At 40.3% G+C, this 19,741-nt stretch overlaps 1 protein-coding gene across 1 annotated transcript in view; it reads right to left on the minus strand.

Annotated features, from left to right (window-relative positions):
- LOC135217772 (serine/threonine-protein kinase Tao-like) overlaps window positions 1–19,741 on the minus strand; it is a 196,065-nt gene that overhangs the window by 150,497 nt on the left and 25,827 nt on the right. The window contains 5 exon segments of the mRNA XM_064253798.1: window positions 4,569–4,667; window positions 4,670–4,789; window positions 4,928–5,040; window positions 17,460–17,655; window positions 18,925–19,074. Coding sequence (XP_064109868.1) covers window positions 4,569–4,667; window positions 4,670–4,789; window positions 4,928–5,040; window positions 17,460–17,655; window positions 18,925–19,074 — 678 coding nt within the window.

The following is a 19,741-nucleotide window of genomic DNA, read 5'->3' on the forward strand; positions in this document are numbered from 1 at the left end:
ATGGAGACAGAGAAGGAAAGCTATATGCATATAGGGGACCTAATAATGAGACAATCACAAATAAGGAAGCAGTTAAAGACCTTGGTGTGATGATGAATAGGAACATGTTATGCAATGATCAAATAGCAATTCTGTTGGCAAAATGTAAAGCAAAAATGGGAATGTTGTTACGGCACTTCAAAACAAGAAAAGCTGAACACATGATTATGCTTTATAAAACATATGTTCGTAGTCCACTTGAATATTGCAATATGATATGGTACCCACACTATCAAAAGGATATTGCACAAATAGAGAGTGTACAAAGGTCCTTTACAGCTAGAATAGAAGAAGTTAAGGACCTAGACTACTGGGAAAGACTACAATCCTTAAAATTATATAGTCTAGAAAGGAGAAGAGAACGCTACATGATAATTCAGGCATGGAAACAGATAGAAGGAATAACAGAAAATATCATGGAACTAAAAATATCAGAAAGAGCAAGCAGAGGTAGATTAATAGTGCCCAAAACTATACCAGGAAAAATAAGGAAAGCACACAGGACATTAATCCACTACGCACCAGCATCGATAATGCAGCGTCTATTCAATGCGTTGCCAGCTCATCTGAGGAATATATCAGGAGTGAGCGTAGATGTGTTTAAGAATAAGCTCGACAAATATCTAAACTGCATCCCAGACCATCCAAGATTGGAAGATGCAAAATATACCGGAAGATGTACTAGCAACTCTCTGGTAGACATTAGAGGCGCCTCACACTGAGGGACCTGGGGCAACCCGAACGAACTGTAAGGTCTGTAAGGTAAGGTCCATCTTTGATGAATTCATGTCTTGGTTTTATCAGACCTTTCTTCTCCTTGAGTGTGTCCTGGTTATCTATACATTTCCTTCTTCTGTATGCCTTTGGACATTAAGATATTGAGAGGCCCATCCTCCTTCCAGGTCTAAGTGCAGAATGCACCCTTCTGTGGAGCTGAAGAGCTTGGAATAAAGTCTATGGGGGACATTTGCCACATTTCACTGTGCTTGCTCAACCCTTTCATATTTGTTTTTGTTGGCTACCTGCTCTTGCCTCCTCTCCTTCAGCTACCTACTCTTGCCTCCTCTCCTTCGAATTCTCTCCACTGGGTACCTCAGCCTTATTGTCATTCATCATCTGCTCCCTATGTTATTTTACTCTGCTCCATATCACCAACATTTTTTTCTTAAATTGGAAGTAGAAGTCACAGAATGTGTTAACTCACTGCTGTCCCCAGCAAGCTCTCCTTCACAGTCAGATTTTATCCCTGGAAGATTTATGAAATCTGGGAGTCTCTGGGGAAGGAGTCTTGATTTGGAGTTTCCTTGCTATGGCCCTCTTTTTCCTTGACCAAGGTTCCCACCCACTATCCCTATCTTCTTTTTCTCCCCCTACTTCTGGAGACGACAAGAACTCTTGACAATGGACGCAGGTTTGTCAGAAGATTGATGTGCATGGTTTTAAACACTACTTTGGACCAATGGACCCATGTTTCAAACCACCCAATTATATTGATCTCGGGAAAGTTTCACTGCTTCTTCCTCACCTTCTTACATTGGCATAAATAACATACTTGGGGCTCTTTCTGGTGATAGAAATTAATTTCTTGATATAATGTGGTCTGGATCCCACAGTAAGCTGTAGGTCCCATTGCTAGGTTACCAATTGTTTACTAGCCACATTAAAATATCTAATCCTTAGGGCCAGCCCTAGGAGAGCTGTTAATCAGCTCAGTGGTCTGATTAAACTAAGATATACTCAACTTTTGAGTCATCACGGAATGAGACCACATGGCTTCCAGAGTAGTATGTCAGCCACAAGAGCCTTGTTTGCCTATCCAGTTCTTCTTTCAATTGCATTTCATCCTTCTTTCCAAAGTTTGTAGTTTGCTACCACCATGCCCCGATTTCTCTGAACCAACACCTTCATGGGTAAGTTTGTCACATCAATCTCCACTTCTCTGAGGGGCTTCCTTTTTTTTTTCTATGTTGACCTTCCGACCTACGGTGTTACTATTGAAGTCTGACCACACCCCTTTAATGTTTGTGGCAATACTGTATGCAACATATGTGTTGGTCTATCTTTTGGGGAAATGGGCCCATCACCCCAAGGCCGTTTTTGGGTGTACTAATCCTACAACTTGGCTTACAATGGTTTGAGGTTTTTTGTAGCTACTTTCATGGCTATTTCCTCCATGCAGCCCTGGCTCATGCTGAAACATGGTCATTCAAAGCTGCCATTTATTATGATCCCTACATGGTTGTTGTTTTTAAAGTCCCTTATCAGTGGCCTTTCCATGGTAACCACTTTAGTAAATAATTGATTTCAGCTGTTTCCATGTTTCTATTGTCCCTTGCTCTTACAATTTGGTCAGTGCTGAAGCTTAGATGCCCCGCTCGATGGTATGAAGTAGGGTCATCTGGTCTTAGGAGCTTGGTTGCCGAGACTTGATTTTGGATCTGTGGCCATTCTTCCCAGACTTCCTTACCATCATGACCCTTTGCTTTGTCAGTATTATGGCCTTCCACTTCTCTGTGGCCTTCTGTGATTAGGGAAGGACAAGATTAATGAAAGGTCTCCATCATGATTCACTTCATCCTGCACATTCAAATCATCCACTCCTTCCTTAAGGGTGGTTCCTTTCCTAAGAGGTCTCCAGAGCCATGGAGTGAGAGAGGATGCCCTGCCAGTCCTGTTTGTATGTAGCTGTCAGTCAGGCTCTCCTGTTTTGTTTTCAGCAGCCAGATTCCACAGCTTGGCTACTGTTGTTGCACTCGAGTCTGGGGACAGTCTGGGAATCTCATCGTAACTTCCTGTTCAAGCAGTGCAGACAGACTCTGCTGCTCCAGGTCCCCCAAAACATGGAAAAATTTTCATACTTCCACTTTTTTTTTCTCTCTCTCTCTCTCTCTCTCTCTCTCTTCATACTGACAATGGTTTAAAAATTCTCCTGTGCTCATAGTTCAAGGTTGATTTCTCCTTGCCCACAAAACCTGGATCATCTCTTCAAGTCCATAAAAAATCCATCCAAGGTCACTGCATCATTTTGAGTTATGACTGCATGGTGTCTCCTTAAGGAAAAGGCTCTTCTTAATTGAGACAGTAGCATGGTTTGTCCAGTTTGGGTAAATGCTAGACTGTAATATCAACTACTGCTCGCCAATGAACTTTGGTTGACTCTGGTTCTTTTTTAACCAGTCTTGGCATCAGCTTCTCATCAAGTTTCCTACTGAAGAATGGGATCCTAAAAGCAACAGAACTTCAAGTTTGTTTCCACTTGACTTTTACAGTTCCAAGTCCTTTCAGTCACTTGTTGACTGTGGCCTTCTTGGCCTCACATAGATTTTCACTATCAGACCCAACCTTCCTCAGACTGTTTCTTGTTTGCCCTTACACACTTCCGTGGGCTTTAAAGCTTTTCCTGCTGATTCTCTAATCACAACTATTAGCATTCACAGGAATTTCAGTTGGCCATGGACTTTTAGCATTCTTTCAAGGCCTCTCACTCTTGTTTGTCCTCCCTCTTGAGCTGCTGTAATCGGGCTCTCTCAAGGTTTTTTTTTTTTCCCCTTGGATAAACAGTTCTTGTTCTTCTTGAGTACCTGCCTTTACATGTACATCACTTACTTAGTGTGTGCACTATCCAGGGATGTGTCTTTTACTGCATCCTTTACTTACAAAAGGCCCTTGGATTTTTTAGGTCATTGTTGGCTCCACTGTCCACTGACTCCAAGGATTGGAGTTCTTCAATCTGGGTCTTCTATTCTCTTCAGAGGCTTCTCTGTTGCATTTTCCCTCCTAAATTATTTCAGGCTAATGCTAGTTGAAGGGTTTTGGTATGATACTATTTACATATGGTTTTATAAAATTCAGTAATGAACTTCAGTTCTCTCCTTCCTTCTCCTCACTCTTCCATACGAGGCTTGGTACAGAAGAATGAGAGATGTTACAGGCTGACAATAGACAGCAGGTTGGATATGCACAGAGGGACCCCTTTCTTCTTTCACCTCTAATTGAGTTGAATATAGAATTTAGGCCAAGGGCCAATCACTAGGACCTATGAGGTAATTCAGCACTGAAACAGAAATTGACAGTAAAAGGTTTGAAAGCTGTAACAGGAGGAAAACCTTACAGTTGCACTATGAATCAAGTGTTAGGAGAGGGTGGAAAGTAAGATAAGGAAAGAGAATATGAAAGGAGGTACAGTAAGAGGAACTCAAGTGGTTGCAGCTAGGGGCCGAAGGCACGCTTTAAAAAACCTTAAGTAATGCATACAGTGCACCATATGAGGTCCAATGATGGCGCTACCACCCTACAGGTGTTCACCTCTAGTCAGTGAAGCTTGGTTCATTTCACATAGAATAATACTAATTAAGGCTGATGTGTTTGTAAGAAAACTTGTTTTGCCTTATATACTTTTTAGGAATACCTGTCACTGATTCATAGAGTTTTTAAATAACATAAGGTTGACAAAAAAATATCAAGCCTTGAGCTTCACATCATGGAAAGTTAAAAACTGAAAAAAAAGAACAAAAGTTATGGAAACTTACAGAGAGAAGTCTAGCAGAGGTAGGTCTATCTGGGGGAGCTTTTTGGAGACAAGATTCTACAAAATGCTGAAAGTCCTTTGACCAATCTGGGGGGCGGACGGACCTTTTGGTGCATCATTTTGCGCAATATGGTACAAGGCACTCATTGCGTTCATATTAAAGTAGGGAGGTTTGCGCTCGGCTAATTCTATGCACGTGATGCCTAAAGACCATACATCAACCTGCAAAAACAAAAAGGAAACATTAGTAGTAGTTGTCACAAGCTGAATAATGAAAATGTCATATCAATAGGATCATTTTTAATGAGTTTTACACATCAAAGCCCTAGAATTTCAAGCGATAAAAGATCCAGTACTTACCTTTCCATCATACTGTCCCTCATCCATAGCTAAAATAACTTCTGGGGCCATCCAGTACGGCGTACCAACAAAGCTATTAGCTGGAGAGTTAATACTGGCACTTCCAAAATCAGCTGTAAATATTTTTTTTTTTTTTTACTAAAAGTACAACAAAATTCCTTACAATTCAACAAGATGTTAAGGCAATATAAGATTATTATTATCATTATTATTATTATTATTATATTATTAAGTGGTTCAACCACACCAATGAATAAAATATAAGCTACTCAGCTAGAAAAAAAACTTCCCTAAGAATGATAGCACAAACAATTCATTACTCACCAATAAAATCACAAAATGAATACATCCTCAAATGCTACTTTTATCCAACATCATTCTTCAAGAAAACCATAATAGGATAAAAGTACTTTATTATGCATTAGTGTATAGTGCAAGGATACACCTTATGGTAAACTATAATTTCTGAAGACATCCAAGGACTTTACTGAGCAATAAAAATGGCTTTGAAGATTCTGCAGCAAATGACAAAGACCAATGAAATAGAAACCATGTTATGGAGCATGGCTTTCTGTGCACCCTATGAAGCATATTCACTCAAGGTTCTTTACAGCACCCATTCAATCACTATTCTTATGCTCTTTACTTTTCATCAGTTTCTTTGGGCCTCTTTCCACCTTGGTGTCCATTTTCAAATTCATTTAGCTCTTATTTCAAACTGATACTGAACAAGTACTTTATCAACCCTTATGAGACAAAATGGCTTACTGCTCTTCACTTTAGGATGATGATACTGACTGAGGTAAAAGAGATATGACACCAATCAAACATCATTTCTAGATGACAAGAAACCAAAGAGAACAGATGAGTAAATGAGAACATTACAGTTACAAAGGTGACTGCAGAGAAATTAACTACAGCCTACAGGGTCCTCTTGCTTATCACTAACTGATGTGGAAAAATAAAGCTTTTCTCTGTCATAACCTTGCCTTCTGAGTTACTGATAATAGTCTGTTTGGGGCTGCAATCTTGCATGACCATCAAAGTTTCTGCTTTCATATTGCAGTTGTTTGACAACTGTGGAAGAAATGATCTTTTAACAGTTCTTCCATAGATTTCTGGTCTTATGGATATCCTGCAGTTTCTTCAGTAGTTCCTCGTTGGACGAGTGGTTTTCGCGCTCAGCTGCCAAAGCAGAATCAGAGGAATTTATTTCTGGCGATAGAAATTCATTTCTCGACATAATGGGGTTCGGAACCCACAATAAGCTGTAGGTCCCGTTGCTAGGTGACCAATTGGTTCCTAAGGAGGTAAAAACATTTTATCTTTCGGAAAAGGCCTAGGAGAGCTGTTAATCAGCTCAGTGGTTTGGTAAAACTAAGATATACTTAACTTTTTTCTCTTCAGTAATTTTTTCTACTTTTAGTCTTTAATGGTGACTAATAAATTTTTCATCAAAACTTCCACTTTTGGCAAACGAAAGACTTTTAAAACAAACATGAGGATTTTGTAAAGAAATAATAAGTCAAGAATGCAAGAAAAGGAAAGAGATAAAATTAGTTTTCCCAAGGAAGCCATTTCAACAAACAATCAAAGGCACAGAGTTACTTTTCCAGTGAAAAAAATCATAAAAAGCTATTGTCACTAGATAGGTATTTTACTGTAACAAAAATACAAGTGATTTGGGCAGATGAAGTGTAAGTGAAAGAAATGGACGGTCAATCATCCCAGTCCAACTGATGAGTCAGTGGGAGGCAGAGCCCTTCTTCCTTCTCCTCTCCTCTCTCTCTCTCTCTCTATTGTCTCACTAAGCGCACTAAACACTGACTCCAGCAAGCTTTTTTTTTTTACTGTATGGCATTTGACTGTTTTCATGTTTGATCATTGTTAAATTTATTGTGAAATAACATTTTATTTTGCATGAGAATTGGTTACTGCTTTTATGTACATATTATAGTAAAGATTTTACTGTCTCTTCTCTCCTCAACAATACCACGACGCACAATAACTTAACCCTTAAACGCCGACTGGACGTATTTTACGTCGACATTTTTTGTCTCTCGGGTGCCGACTGGACGTATTTTACTTCGACATACAAAAGTTTTTTTAAAAATCCGCGGAAAAAATACTTTTAGGCCTACCAGCCGAAAACTCTTGAATCACGCGCCTTGGGGGATGCTGGAGTTCACGGATCAAGGTGTTGTTTTGTTTACAATCGTACGCAGGCGCGCAAGCGCGAATTTCTTTCTCTTGCCGCACTAAAAAGTATCTGTGACACATCTCTGAAATTATTTCGTCACTTTGACATAATTTTTGTACCATTTTAAATTAGCCGTTACATAGAGTATTATATATGAAAATGTGCGCATTTTTATGTAGAATACAACAAAAAAATACTCATGATTGTAGCTTTTATCAGTTTTAAGATATTTTTATATTAAATAACGATAAGTGCCAAAATTTCAACCTTCGGTCAACTTTGACTCTACCGAAATGGTCGCAAAAACGCAATTGTAAGCTAAAAACTCTTATATTTGAGTAATATTCAATCATTTACTTAATTTTGCAACTAATTGGAAGTCTCTAGCACAATATTTCGATTTAGGTGAATTTATGAAAAAAAATTTTCCTTACGTCCGCGCGGTAACTCTTCCGAAAATAATCATACATGCGATTGTGGTAATGTTTGCACCATTTTAAATTAGCCGTTACATAAAGTTTTATATATGAAAATGTGCGCAATTTCATGCACAATACAACTAAAAACAACCCATGGTTGTAGCTTTTATCAATTTTGAAATATTTTCATATAAAAAATGATAAGTGACAAATTTTCAACCTTCGGTCAATTTTGACTCTACCGAAATGGTCGAAAAACGCAATTGTAAGCTAAAACGCCTATATTCTAGTAATATTCAAGCATTTACCTTAATTTTGCAACAAATTGGAAGTCTCTAGCACAATATTTCGATTTATGGTGAATTTATGAAAAAAATATTTTCTTTACTGTCCGCGCGGTAACTCTTCCGAAAAAATCATACGTGCGATTGTGGTAAATGTTTGCACCATTTTAAAATTAGACCGTTTACATAACGTTTTATATATGAAAATGTGCGCAATTCATGTATAATACAACAATAAATAGTTTGAAGGTTGTAGCTATTTCTCATTTTCGAAATATTTGCATATAAATCACGATAAATAGAAAAAAAACCACGTTCGGTCAAATTTGGACTCTACCGAAATGGTCGAAAAACGCAATTGTAAGATAAAAACTCTTACAGTCTAGTAATATTCAGTCATTTATCTTCATTGTGAAACAAATTCGAAGTCTCTAGCACAATATTTAAATTTATGGTGAATTTTTAAAAAAAACAAAAAAAACTTTCCTTCCCTCCGCGCGCGGATTCTCCGCCACAAATCTCCGAAATGCGTAAGTCCTATTCTCGGAATATTTGCTCCGTTTCATATTAGGCATTTCATAGAGTTTTATATATGAAAATGTGCGAAATTTCATGTAGAATAAAACGAAAAATATTTGAAAGTTGTAGCTTTTCTTATTTTCGAAATAATTGCATATAAAAAAATATATATATAAAAAATTCGACATTCGGTCAACTTTAGCTCGTCCGATATGGTCGAAAACTGCATTTGTAAGCTAATATTCTACAGGATAGTAATATTCAATCATTTGTCTTCATTCTGAAACATATTGGAAGTCTCTAGGACAATATTTAGATTTATGGTGAATTTTGAAAAAAATATGTGTTTTACGTAAGCGCGTTACGAATTCATGCATTATTTTGTGATAATATTTTCTCTGTGTTGCTTTTATCGTTTTACAATGTGTTATATATCAAAATGATCGCAATTTAGTGCACATTACAACGAAAAAAAAAGTAACTTGTTACCTTCAACCGTTTTGCGCACAGCGCGATTTGATACAATTATATATGAAATTTCGTTTTTGCGGTATCATATGTCGCATTATTTATATATGATAATGATAATTTCATTTCTGATGGTTGCATACTAAACTTCAAGCAATGACAAAAAAAGGAGCCAAAAATGAACTCTTAATCTTGAAAACTAAGCGCGCTGTGATTTTTTGAAAAAAATATTTTTTCCGCTTATGCGCTCACTCTCAAACCCCTCCGGCATACGGGAGTCATTTTTTTATTTACCGCTCCGGCGTTTAAGGGTTAAAATCATTCATTCATTATTCCTCAAAAATATAAATACCCCCTCCCTCTACCTCAAGCTCTGTTTCACCAATAATGACGAACGATTTTGTTAATCGTTTATACTAAATTTTATTGTGAAAAGCTTTGTTCTTTCATTTACTATTCTGTTAATATTGTTCAATTAGACTGTCTCACTCGCCACACCAAACACTGGCTAAATTAAGACTTTTCCTGTATAGCATTTGATAGTTTTTATATTTTATTATTATATTCAATTTATTGGGAAATACCCTTCTTTTTATGTGAATTGTTACTGCTTTTACATACATACAGTAATATTTCAACTCTTTCCAACTCTCCTCAACCCATCAACACTCCCTCGTTCACTCTCAAGTCAGCTGGGTTACTTACGATTTTATACATCTTTTATGCTCAATTTTTATTGAAAATGGAATTTTTATTCTAAAATTAATATTAATAATACTTACCTGTATAATTTATCTAGCCCTAAATCCCCAAAAACTGCACCAAAATTTACCACACTGGCAACCCTGTTACCTCCTATTCTGTCCGCTAGTTGGCAACGCTGCCGTGGACAGTTACAAAACCTTCCCTGAAAATCAGTTGTGATAGGCAGATCGTGGGGTAGGATGGGTGGGACTAGATAAATTATACAGGTAAGTATTATTAATATCAATTTTAGAATAAAAATTCCATATTAATAAACATTACCTTAATATAATTTATCTAGCCCGATTAACCACATTGAAAAGGAGGAGGGAATCTGAGTACAATTTCCCTTTCGGACAGAATAGGACATAAAACAATCAAAGAAATATATATCATAGGGAGTTAAAAACTCAACCCGAGGTCTAAGATACTAAGAACTCAAAGTCTCCTGCCATAATGCTGCAGAACTGCGGTAGTAAAGGACAAGGAGTAAGTGTATAGTCAGTCAGTCTGTACTAAAGTCAGGTGCCCGACCAGGTGACCAGTCAGACAAAATGAGGACAGCAAGGCTGCACCCCGATGACTTTATCAAGCACTACAACGACAACTGCTCTCTCTCGAATGTCTGGCGCCAAGAGAGGATCGGGTATTGACAACTTTTTCCCTGAAGGATGAGTGCCTGGACTGCCTGGGCGATTCAAAGCTAAGCCAACATCGGGGGTGTATCAACGCAACCCAACGTCGCCAGCAGCAATATCGGCTCATGAGCAACTCCTGACTCGAGCTTTCTGGTGCCAAGAGAAAGGAGCGCGGAGCAAAAAGGCGACTCAGTCCCGAAGGACGAGTGCCGGCAGTCCAACCTGGTCTCATGTTAAACGATCATCGGAGGGTGTATCAACGCAACTGACGTCGTCAACAAGAAACTCAGGGCTACTAAATGTTGCCTGATCTCGCATGAGTGTCTGACTCAGAAAAAATGTTATTGTTATTATACAATTAAGTTTGTTCATACTTACCTGGCAGATATATATAATAGCTGTATTTTTTCCTGTGTTGTAAGTCCGACAGAATTTCAAAAACTCGCGGCAACACGCAGTGGGCGGCCAGGTGGGTAGTACCCATTCCGCTGCTGGGAGGCGGATATCAGGAACCATTCCCATTTTCTATTCATATTTTATTAATGCCTCTGTCTCCGAGGGGAGGAGGGCGGGCACTTAATTATACTATATACTGCCAGGTAAGTAGTAGAACAAACTTAATTGTAATAACAATAACATTTTGTTCATGCCACTTACCTGACAGATATATATATAGCTGAATCCCACCTTCGGATGGTGGGAAGAGACAGAATAGGATTTTTTAGGAAACTTAAATTAAGTAGATGATATACATCTTGGTTCCTCACCTGTTTGCAAAGTAGACTATGTGATTACTGTCAGTAAGGCTGCTTTTGCTTAAATCAGAGTTTGCCAGCCAGGTGGAGACCTGTAGTGCTGGTGCGCTCTGGATGATCTGTCAACGGGTACGAGACCTCAACATGACAAGACCATCGAGGCCATACAAATGAGGGCAAACGAAGCAAACTGACCACCACCTGACCAACTATTCACAAAAACCCCTTAAAACTAACTAAAGGATGGGAGATCTCACATAAGACTCACCACAACCTAAAAACACAACAACAAACTAACCTAATCCTAACTAAGGATAGGGAAAGAGCTACTTCCGGACCCCAAGACTGTGTCCGCAGAAACGTATGGCCCCAGTGCATTACAATCGTCATAAAGAATCGTTCTCACATCCCTTAGGTAATGTGAGGCGAAGACGAGTTACTCCTCCAAAAGGTGCAATCAAGGATGTCCTTGATTGACATGTTCTTTTGGAAGGCAAGAGAGGTAGCGACAGCTCGAACTTCGTGCGCTTTCACTCGTAAGAGGCTCAAATCAGTCTTCTGGAAAGATGAATGAGCCTCCTTAATGACGTCCCTTAGAAAGAAAGCAACAGCATTCTTCGATAAAGGTAACTCTGGTCTCTTCACAGAGCACCAGAGATTACCTGAGGGACCTCTTACCTCTTTCGTTCTATGCACATAGAACTTGAGAGCCCTGACCGGGCACAGGACTCTCTCTGGTTCTTGGCCCACCAGACTTGACATACCCTTGATCTCGAAAGTCTTCGGCCAAGGGTTCGAAGGATTTTCATTCTTCGCCAAGAAAGTTGGGTTCAACGAGCAGACAGCATTGTCTCCTTTGAATCCCATTAACTTGCTAAACGCTTGAATTTCACTAACTCTCTTAGCCGTCGCAAGAGAAGTTAGGAAAAGAGCCTTCCTTGTCAAGTTTCGAAGAGATGCTGCCTGAAGCGGTTCGAAAGGGCTTGACATAAGGAATTTAAGAACCACGTCAAGGTTCCATGACGGAGGTCTCATTTGAGGAACCTTCGAAGTCTCGAAAGACTTTAAAAGGTCATGAATGTCCTTGTTGTCAGACAGGTCAAGGCCTCTGTGCCTAAAACCGCTGACATGCTTTTATATCCCTTGATGGTAGGGGGACCGCTAATTTCTGCACATTCCTGAGAAAGAGCAGAAAATCAGCTATCTGGTTCACAGAGGTCGAGGAAGAGGAAACTCCCTCCTTTTTACACCATGCCCTGAAGGAAGCCCACTTCGATTGGTAAACAGCTCTTGAGGAAGCACGTCTTGCATGTGAGATTGCTCTCGCAGCTGCTTTCGAAAAACCTCTCGCTCTGGCCAACTTTTCGATAGTCTGAACGCAGTCAGACTCAGAGCGGAGAGGTTTTGGTGAAACCTTTCGAAGTGGGGCTGTTTGAGTAGATCTTTCCTCCAGGGCAATGTCCTTGGAAAGTCTACAAGGAAAGACATGACCTCTGTGAACCATTCTCTCGCTGGACCACATCGGAGCGATCAGGGTCAACCTCGTCCCTTCTGAGGCCGCAACTTCCTCATGACTTCCCCCAAAATCTTGAATGGTGGGAAGGCGTACAGGTCTAGACCCGTCCAATTCCAAAGCAGCGCGTCTACCGCGATTGCTTCTGGATCCAGGACCGGGGAGCAATAAAGAGGAAGTCTCTTGGTCCTTGACGTCGCGAATAAGTCGACCAGTGGACGTCCCAACAACGTCCAAAGGTCTCGACAAACTTCTTCGTTCAAGGTCCATTCCGTCGGTAGGACTTGTTCCCGACGACTGAGAAGATCTGCCCTGACGTTTTGCACTCCTGCAATGAATCTCGTCAGGATAGTCACATTTCTTATCTTTGCCCACAGCAGAATCTCTCTCGCTAGGGAAACAACGTTCTGAGTGTGTTCCTCCCTGATTTTTTAAAATAAGCGAGTGCTGTGGTATTGTCCGAGTTTACCTGAACAATCTTGTCTCCAAACTCCTTTCGAAGAACTGCAGGGACAGAAATACTGCTGCCAGTTCTTTGACATTTATATGCCAGGCTACCTGTTCCCCTCTCCAGGAGCCTGACACTTCCTTCCCTCCTAGTGTTGCTCCCCAGCCCGTGATGGAAGCGTCGGAGAACAACACTAGGTCGGGGTCCTCAGAAGACTTATGGGACACGCACCCTCCTGAAGCTTCTGAGGGGTCCAAAACCACCATCTTAGATGGTTCTTGATCGGAAGCGATATCCTCAATATGGCATTGAGATCGTCCTTGGCCTTCCACTCGTCCGCAAAGGAAAATTGGGAGAGGCCTGAGGTGCAGTCTTCCCAAGGAAACAAACCTTTCTAGCGAGGAAAATGGTCCCCAGCAGACTCATCCATTCCCTCGCCGAGCAAGTCTCTTTCCTTAGAAAGGCTGAGATCTTTTCTAAGCCGGGAGCCTCCGCTGACGTTCCTGGGACGGAAACGCTCGAAAAGCCACTGAATCCATCTGAATCCCCAGATACACGATGGACTGTGTTGGGTCAGATGCGACTTTTCGAGGTTGACCAGAAGTCCCAGGGACTTTGCTAGGGCTAAAGTGAACTGCAAGTCTTCAGACACTCTCTCGACGACGCTCTGATCAGCCAGTCGTCGAGGTACAGGGAAACTCTTATCCCCGAAGAGTGTAGCCACCTCGCTACGTTTTTCATGACTACAGTGAACACCATCGGAGCCGTGGTCAGGCCGAAACACATAGCTCTGAACTGCCACACTTTTTTGTCTAAGACAAACCTTAGATACTTTCTGGAAAGAGGGTGGATCGGGATGTGAAAGTACGCGTCCTGCAAGTCTAAGGACACCATCCAGTCGCCCGGTCTCAAGGCTCCCAGAACAGAATGAGGCGTCTCCATCGTGAATTTGGTCTTTTTCACGAAAAGATTGAGCCTGCTTACATCTAGAACTGGACGCCAACCTGACGACTGCTTCGGTACTAGGAAGATCCTGTTGTAAAAACCCAAAACCTGGGGACCCCAGGTCCGCGACTTGTTCCACCGCTCTTTTGTCGATCATTTGTTGAAGGAGATCGAATAATACTTTCTTGCTTTTATCCCTGATAGGATGGAGAAAGGTCTCTGGGAGTCGTTAGAAAGAGGAGGAAAGATCTAACAAAAAGGGGATCTGTACCCCTGCTCCTACGATCTTGAGGGACCAAGAGTCCGTGTCCCTCTCTCTACGCTCCCGCAAAAAACTTCAGTCTGGCTCCGACTGGTGTCTGAAGGACATGCTTCTCACTTGGAAGGCTTTGGCTTAAAGGAAGCTCTTCCTCGTGAAAACCCTCTCCCTCGAGGAAGCTGCTCTCGAGGGGGGAGCCCACGAAAGGGCTTAACTTTCTTCGGCGGTCGAAACCGCAGCTGAAGAGGTTGAAGGTACGGCCGACCGTCTTGTAGACTGGGCCAAAATGGTCCTGAGTTGCCTTCTCTTGCAAAACTGTTCGTCAGGTCCTTTACTAAAGTCTGGGGAAGAGATGGTTCGAAGAAAGGGCGAAAAAACAGCAAATCCGCTTTCTGAGCTGGAGTTACTGAACGAGCTGTGAAGTTGCACAGCAAAGCTCTCTTTTTCAATAAAGCCGTTCCAAAATGAGAGACGATCTCCTCCGAAACCATCCCTGACGGCTTTGTCCATACATGCTAACACGCTGGACAGCTCCCCAGACTGAGAGATTCTGGGCTTCTCGCTTGTAGATCCAGAACTCCCAAACACCAGTCAAGGAAGTTGAACACTTCCAGAGTCCTGAGCAGACCCTTCAAATGATGGTCAGTCTCCGTAGAGGTCCAGGTTACTTTAGCAGAGGGTAAAAGAGACCTCCTCTGCGAATCCACTAGGCTGGAGGAAAAGCGTCATAACGCATCCTCCGACGAAAGTGGCGAAACAGGACGTGAAGCGTCCTCCGCACGAAACGTCCTTTTCAGAGGACGAGAGTCTCTCCGAGCGCTCCACCCCTTGCGCGGGGAGGAAGCTTCGGAGGACGAAAAAGCACTCTTTCAGGACGCGCGCTCGTGCGCGCTCCTTGGCAGCCTGGGACTTTGCTACAAGGCCTGCCGAAGGGACGCCAGATCGGTGGGAAGCCCCCGTAACCCTCTTGCGGCTTTCGACATACCTACTCCCTGAGTCTGATAGAGGTCTAGGCCTAGAGGCATTATGGGGCCGATCTGACGCCCCCTCCACAACAAAACTAGGGGCACGATCACACACTTGCACCGAGCCAGTTTCTAAGGCTTTCACTTTGGTCTCCAGAGTGCGAAGAGACTCCAAAATCAGAGAGAGAGCATTCGCTTCTCCCGACACAGAATCAGAGCCCGAAGGCAACACAGGTTTAGGGGTTGCAAACTCTACAGGTGTTAATGCAGGAGAGATGTTAGCCTTACCTTTGGTAGAACCACTCCTGGAGGAAGACCTCCTGATCCTATCGCGCTCCAATTTAAGGCGATAGGACTCATATACTCTCCAATCATCATCGGTCATCTCTCACATTCATTGCACCGATTATCAATCAAACAATTATGCCCCCTACAACTCATACATACTGTGTGGGGGTCTACCGATGCTTTCGGTAGCCTCACCTTACAATCAGTCCTCACACACACTCTGAAACTCACAGCACTTGATCCAGACATATCTTATATAGAAAAGTCAATCCAAAATCAAAAAAACGGTCTATCGCGCATGCCAATTCAACAATCCAATTCAATACCAAAAAACCAATCAGATACTTAAAAGAGAGTCAAATTCCAAAAAATCCTGAGCAGAGGTCTGTAAACAGTTGTTTACCGACCGGCGACAGAAAAAAATATGAATAGAAAATGGGAATGGTTCCTGATATCCGCCTCCCAGCGGCGGGAATGGGTACTACCACCTGGCCGCCCACTGCGTGTGCCGCGAGTTTTGAAATTCTGTCGGACTTCAGAAAATACAGCTATATATATATCTGTCAGGTAAGTGGCATGAACAAAACAGGTGAGACAAAAAGTAGATGGTGAACAAGTCACCAGATGACAGCAGACAATCCATCGACTAATTCCCTATCCAGAAGGACAATGGAAGAAGCGTGAGTCGTCAGGACAAGCGAACCAGTGGCTAGTCCTAGGTCGGCATCAACTTTGGGAGAAGCATAGTCGCCAGTGCCGACAACCCAGTGGCTGGTCCCATGTCACACTGACAATGGGAGCAGCATGAGTTGTCAAGCAGCTAGTCCTTGTCATCAACACCACCTTAAAACCAAACTGCCTAATTCCCATTATAACTAAACCTAAAACTGCCATAAGTTATAATGTAAAAACAAAAAATATTATTTTTCTTCCATTGCATTGCAAAATTGTCGCCATCTTTATTATAGATCATTGGTGATTACCCATATGATTGACATAATTTTGATATTTCTCTTACCCCTCTCCCTCTCTGTCCTTGAAAAAAAAAAAAAAAAAAAAAAAAAAAAGTAGCCCCATGTGAATATGTAATGGCACATGCGTATGTAGGCTTCTAGCTGTAATCCATAGGCTAGTAGGCTACATATGTACAGTGGTATGTATACTCCATATATTTTTAAGGCTAATGTAAAATAACTTTGAAACGGTCTTGAATTTAGTTTAAAGTGAAAGTTGAAGACATATTTGGTGCTTGAACTAAAGTAGGCAGCTATAAACATTGGAATAGTGGTCTTGGGTGGGTTAATTATTAAAGTAGGCAGTTTAAAGCAATTTTTGAGGGGGGGTACCAGGATAACACAGGTATTTACTAATCATGGGGGGTTCTGGGCCCTATCCCCCGCGATTATCGAGGCCCTACTGTACTTCAGTTGAAAAACGGAATGTTCGACAAATGTTTTATAAATAAAGCATTCATCAATTACTTATAGGTCTCATTTGCAACTAATTCGAAGACACGACATAACTTCAATATGGCTTCTTTTTGGATTGAGCACCACCACAATTTGCTATTGTCAGACTCTCTATTCTACAATACTTGCCATAAAAACAAAGTGTTTTAGTGATATTAAAAATATCACTTGACATTATCAGGTATATCTGATCTAGTCCTAATAACTGCAGCTGCAGCTACTTTACCACCATCCACATTCCCTTCAATGCCTACTGTGCTGGGGCCAAACATATCTCAACATAAATATTAGCTATACGTATAGAATATCTGGAATGAAACTTTATGTTATAAGAATGAAACTTCTGTTGAACAAAGGGATCTTTTTGGTTTATCAATTTTACTTTAAGCTGCTCTAAAGAAAAATACAGGGTTTTTATTTGGGTATAAGCAAAACATTACACTGAACCTGATTTACAGGCCAAAGTAAAATCATTATCAATCACATCTTTCACGAAAAATTCTCAACTTACCACACTTTCTATGGCTAATCTTCTTTGTCGCTAAATAAACAACAGCATCACAGTAATATGTCTTGGATCCTATTAAGCTCAGTAAAAACATTACCTTAACCACTAACCTAATTTGACAGTGCCATTTTCTGTGAGCAGAATATTGCCGGCTTTTATATCCCGATGAATTTTGCCTAAAGAGTGGAGATAAGAGAGACCCTGGAGACATCCTTCACATATGGCACTAATTTCATCTTCCCTCAGGGGCTGCCTGTGAACCTCAATGATATCCGAAGCTGATCCAAGACAATATTCCATTACCAGCTGAAATTTCAAAGCCATATTACATGAAAATACATGACAAACCAGACAGACAAACTGAAATATTTTGTAGATTGCACTTTTAAAATTTTACCTTTTTAATTCCAAAATGTCACAATTAACCTTATATCAGACAAAAAAAAATACTAGTAACATCAATGAAAATAGGATCCTAATTATATGGATTATCAAGAAACATCCTGAATATGTTTTGCATCAAAAAGAAATGGTTTCTTACCACTTTCCAATTCCCATTTGTCAAAACACTTCCAAATCACCAGGACCTTTGTTCCGGATATCATCACAAATTACATTACATACATCACTCAATTAACAAGAACAGAAACATTCAATAATGCAACATTAGACAGTGATATTCAAAGTCAGTACATCATACAAAAAAATTACAAGGTACACATCTCTTGATACTGGTAAGACTACGGCACAAAATATAAATATACCCTAGTAAAAAGGTTGTCCCATACAAGGTATGATGATAATTCTAACAATCTTTCTTTATGTCTCGGAGATTCAATACCGCAGTTTTCTAGAAGTTTTCAATTGTTGGGACCATACTGCAGAACGTTTTTTGTTTATATTTTTGAAGTTCAAGCTTTGGGCTTATCCCTTCTTCTTGAGCAGGCTGACATGAGTCAGACTTCACAATTTTGTTATTTGTCAATGGTAGTAATTGTTATTGTTTCCACTTCTCATGCTATCTATTCTACCCTTTAAAGTATCAAAGCAGGCATTGTGATGAAGAAGCCAAATTTTTATATAATAAGTACATTTCTTTATGGGATGTTTATTGCTCATCCCAGTTTCACTATTTCCTTTCCTTGAGTCACCATGAAGGGAGTGTGTATATAATGGCTTTCCTGCCTTAGTGTGCTACTTAATATGCCTTGCTTCTAGCATAAATCATAATTTATTTCCTTCTTTGTTCTCTAATAGTACTTGAGGTGCATCTTTCAATATTTGTTCTCTATTACATTACACCTCGTATGACTAATTACATTTTTCAAATAATATTTCAAGTAATATACTTCAAATAATTTACTCCATGTTCAACAGCACTTAATAAACAATTAAAGACTCATCATAATACTCTAAGACAGGGCAAAAAATGCCCCCAAAAGCAATAAACTGTCTTTTAAGTCATACTTTTAGACATACGTTTGCTTTCCGACCAATCAAATACTGCTGGCAATTTATGAACTTCACTTTACACTTCTTTATCTAATAGTAATACTAAGCTTGCATCATACTCACCCAAACTGTTGATTCTTTTAAGTAACAGCCTTTATAGGTGACAGTATTTGGATGGCGAAGGCTACGTAAGAACTTGATCTCTTTCAAGATATCCTGCCATTTTTCTGCACTTTGCTTCCCACTGTAGGACATTTTCTTAATTGCCACCACCTGTGAAAATAATTAATGACAAACTGAACTAAATGTTCCAAATTCTCATACTACAACTACTTATCCTTTCATGCAATTTTGATGCAATATTATTGCATCATTTTGACTTAACCATTTGCACTTGACTTAACCATTTGCACACTTTTGAAATGTTTAAACATCACATAAAAATATATTTTTATCATAAGTTTTAATATATGCCTAATTATCTTATAATACTTTTTCATTGCACAGAATGCCTCCAAGAGCACACAGCAATATGCTCAAGTTGGAATAGAATAGTAGAGTATATAAAAAAGGACACATTTTTTTTAACCTCTTCCCTCAAGACATGACCACACAAATAGCAAATATACTACTACATGTAGTATAAAAATGGAACAGAATGTAATCTAAAATTCAGACCAAAAGCCAAACACTAGGACATATGAGGTCATTCAGTGCTGAAAGGAAATACACTAATGGAAAACTGAGTGTATAGAGATTTTAAAGGTGTAACAAAAGGAAAACCTCACAGTTGCACTATAGAAAAACTGTTAAGAGAGGGTGGAAAATAAGACTGGAAGAGAATACTAACAGATGTACAGTAAAAGAAATGAAAGGTGTTGCAGTTAGGGCGCCAAAGGGACACTGCAAAGAACCTTTAGTAATGCCTACAGTGTACCAT

Source organism: Macrobrachium nipponense, chromosome 7 (assembly GCF_015104395.2).
Source record: "Macrobrachium nipponense isolate FS-2020 chromosome 7, ASM1510439v2, whole genome shotgun sequence".
NCBI lineage: Eukaryota > Metazoa > Arthropoda > Malacostraca > Decapoda > Palaemonidae > Macrobrachium > Macrobrachium nipponense.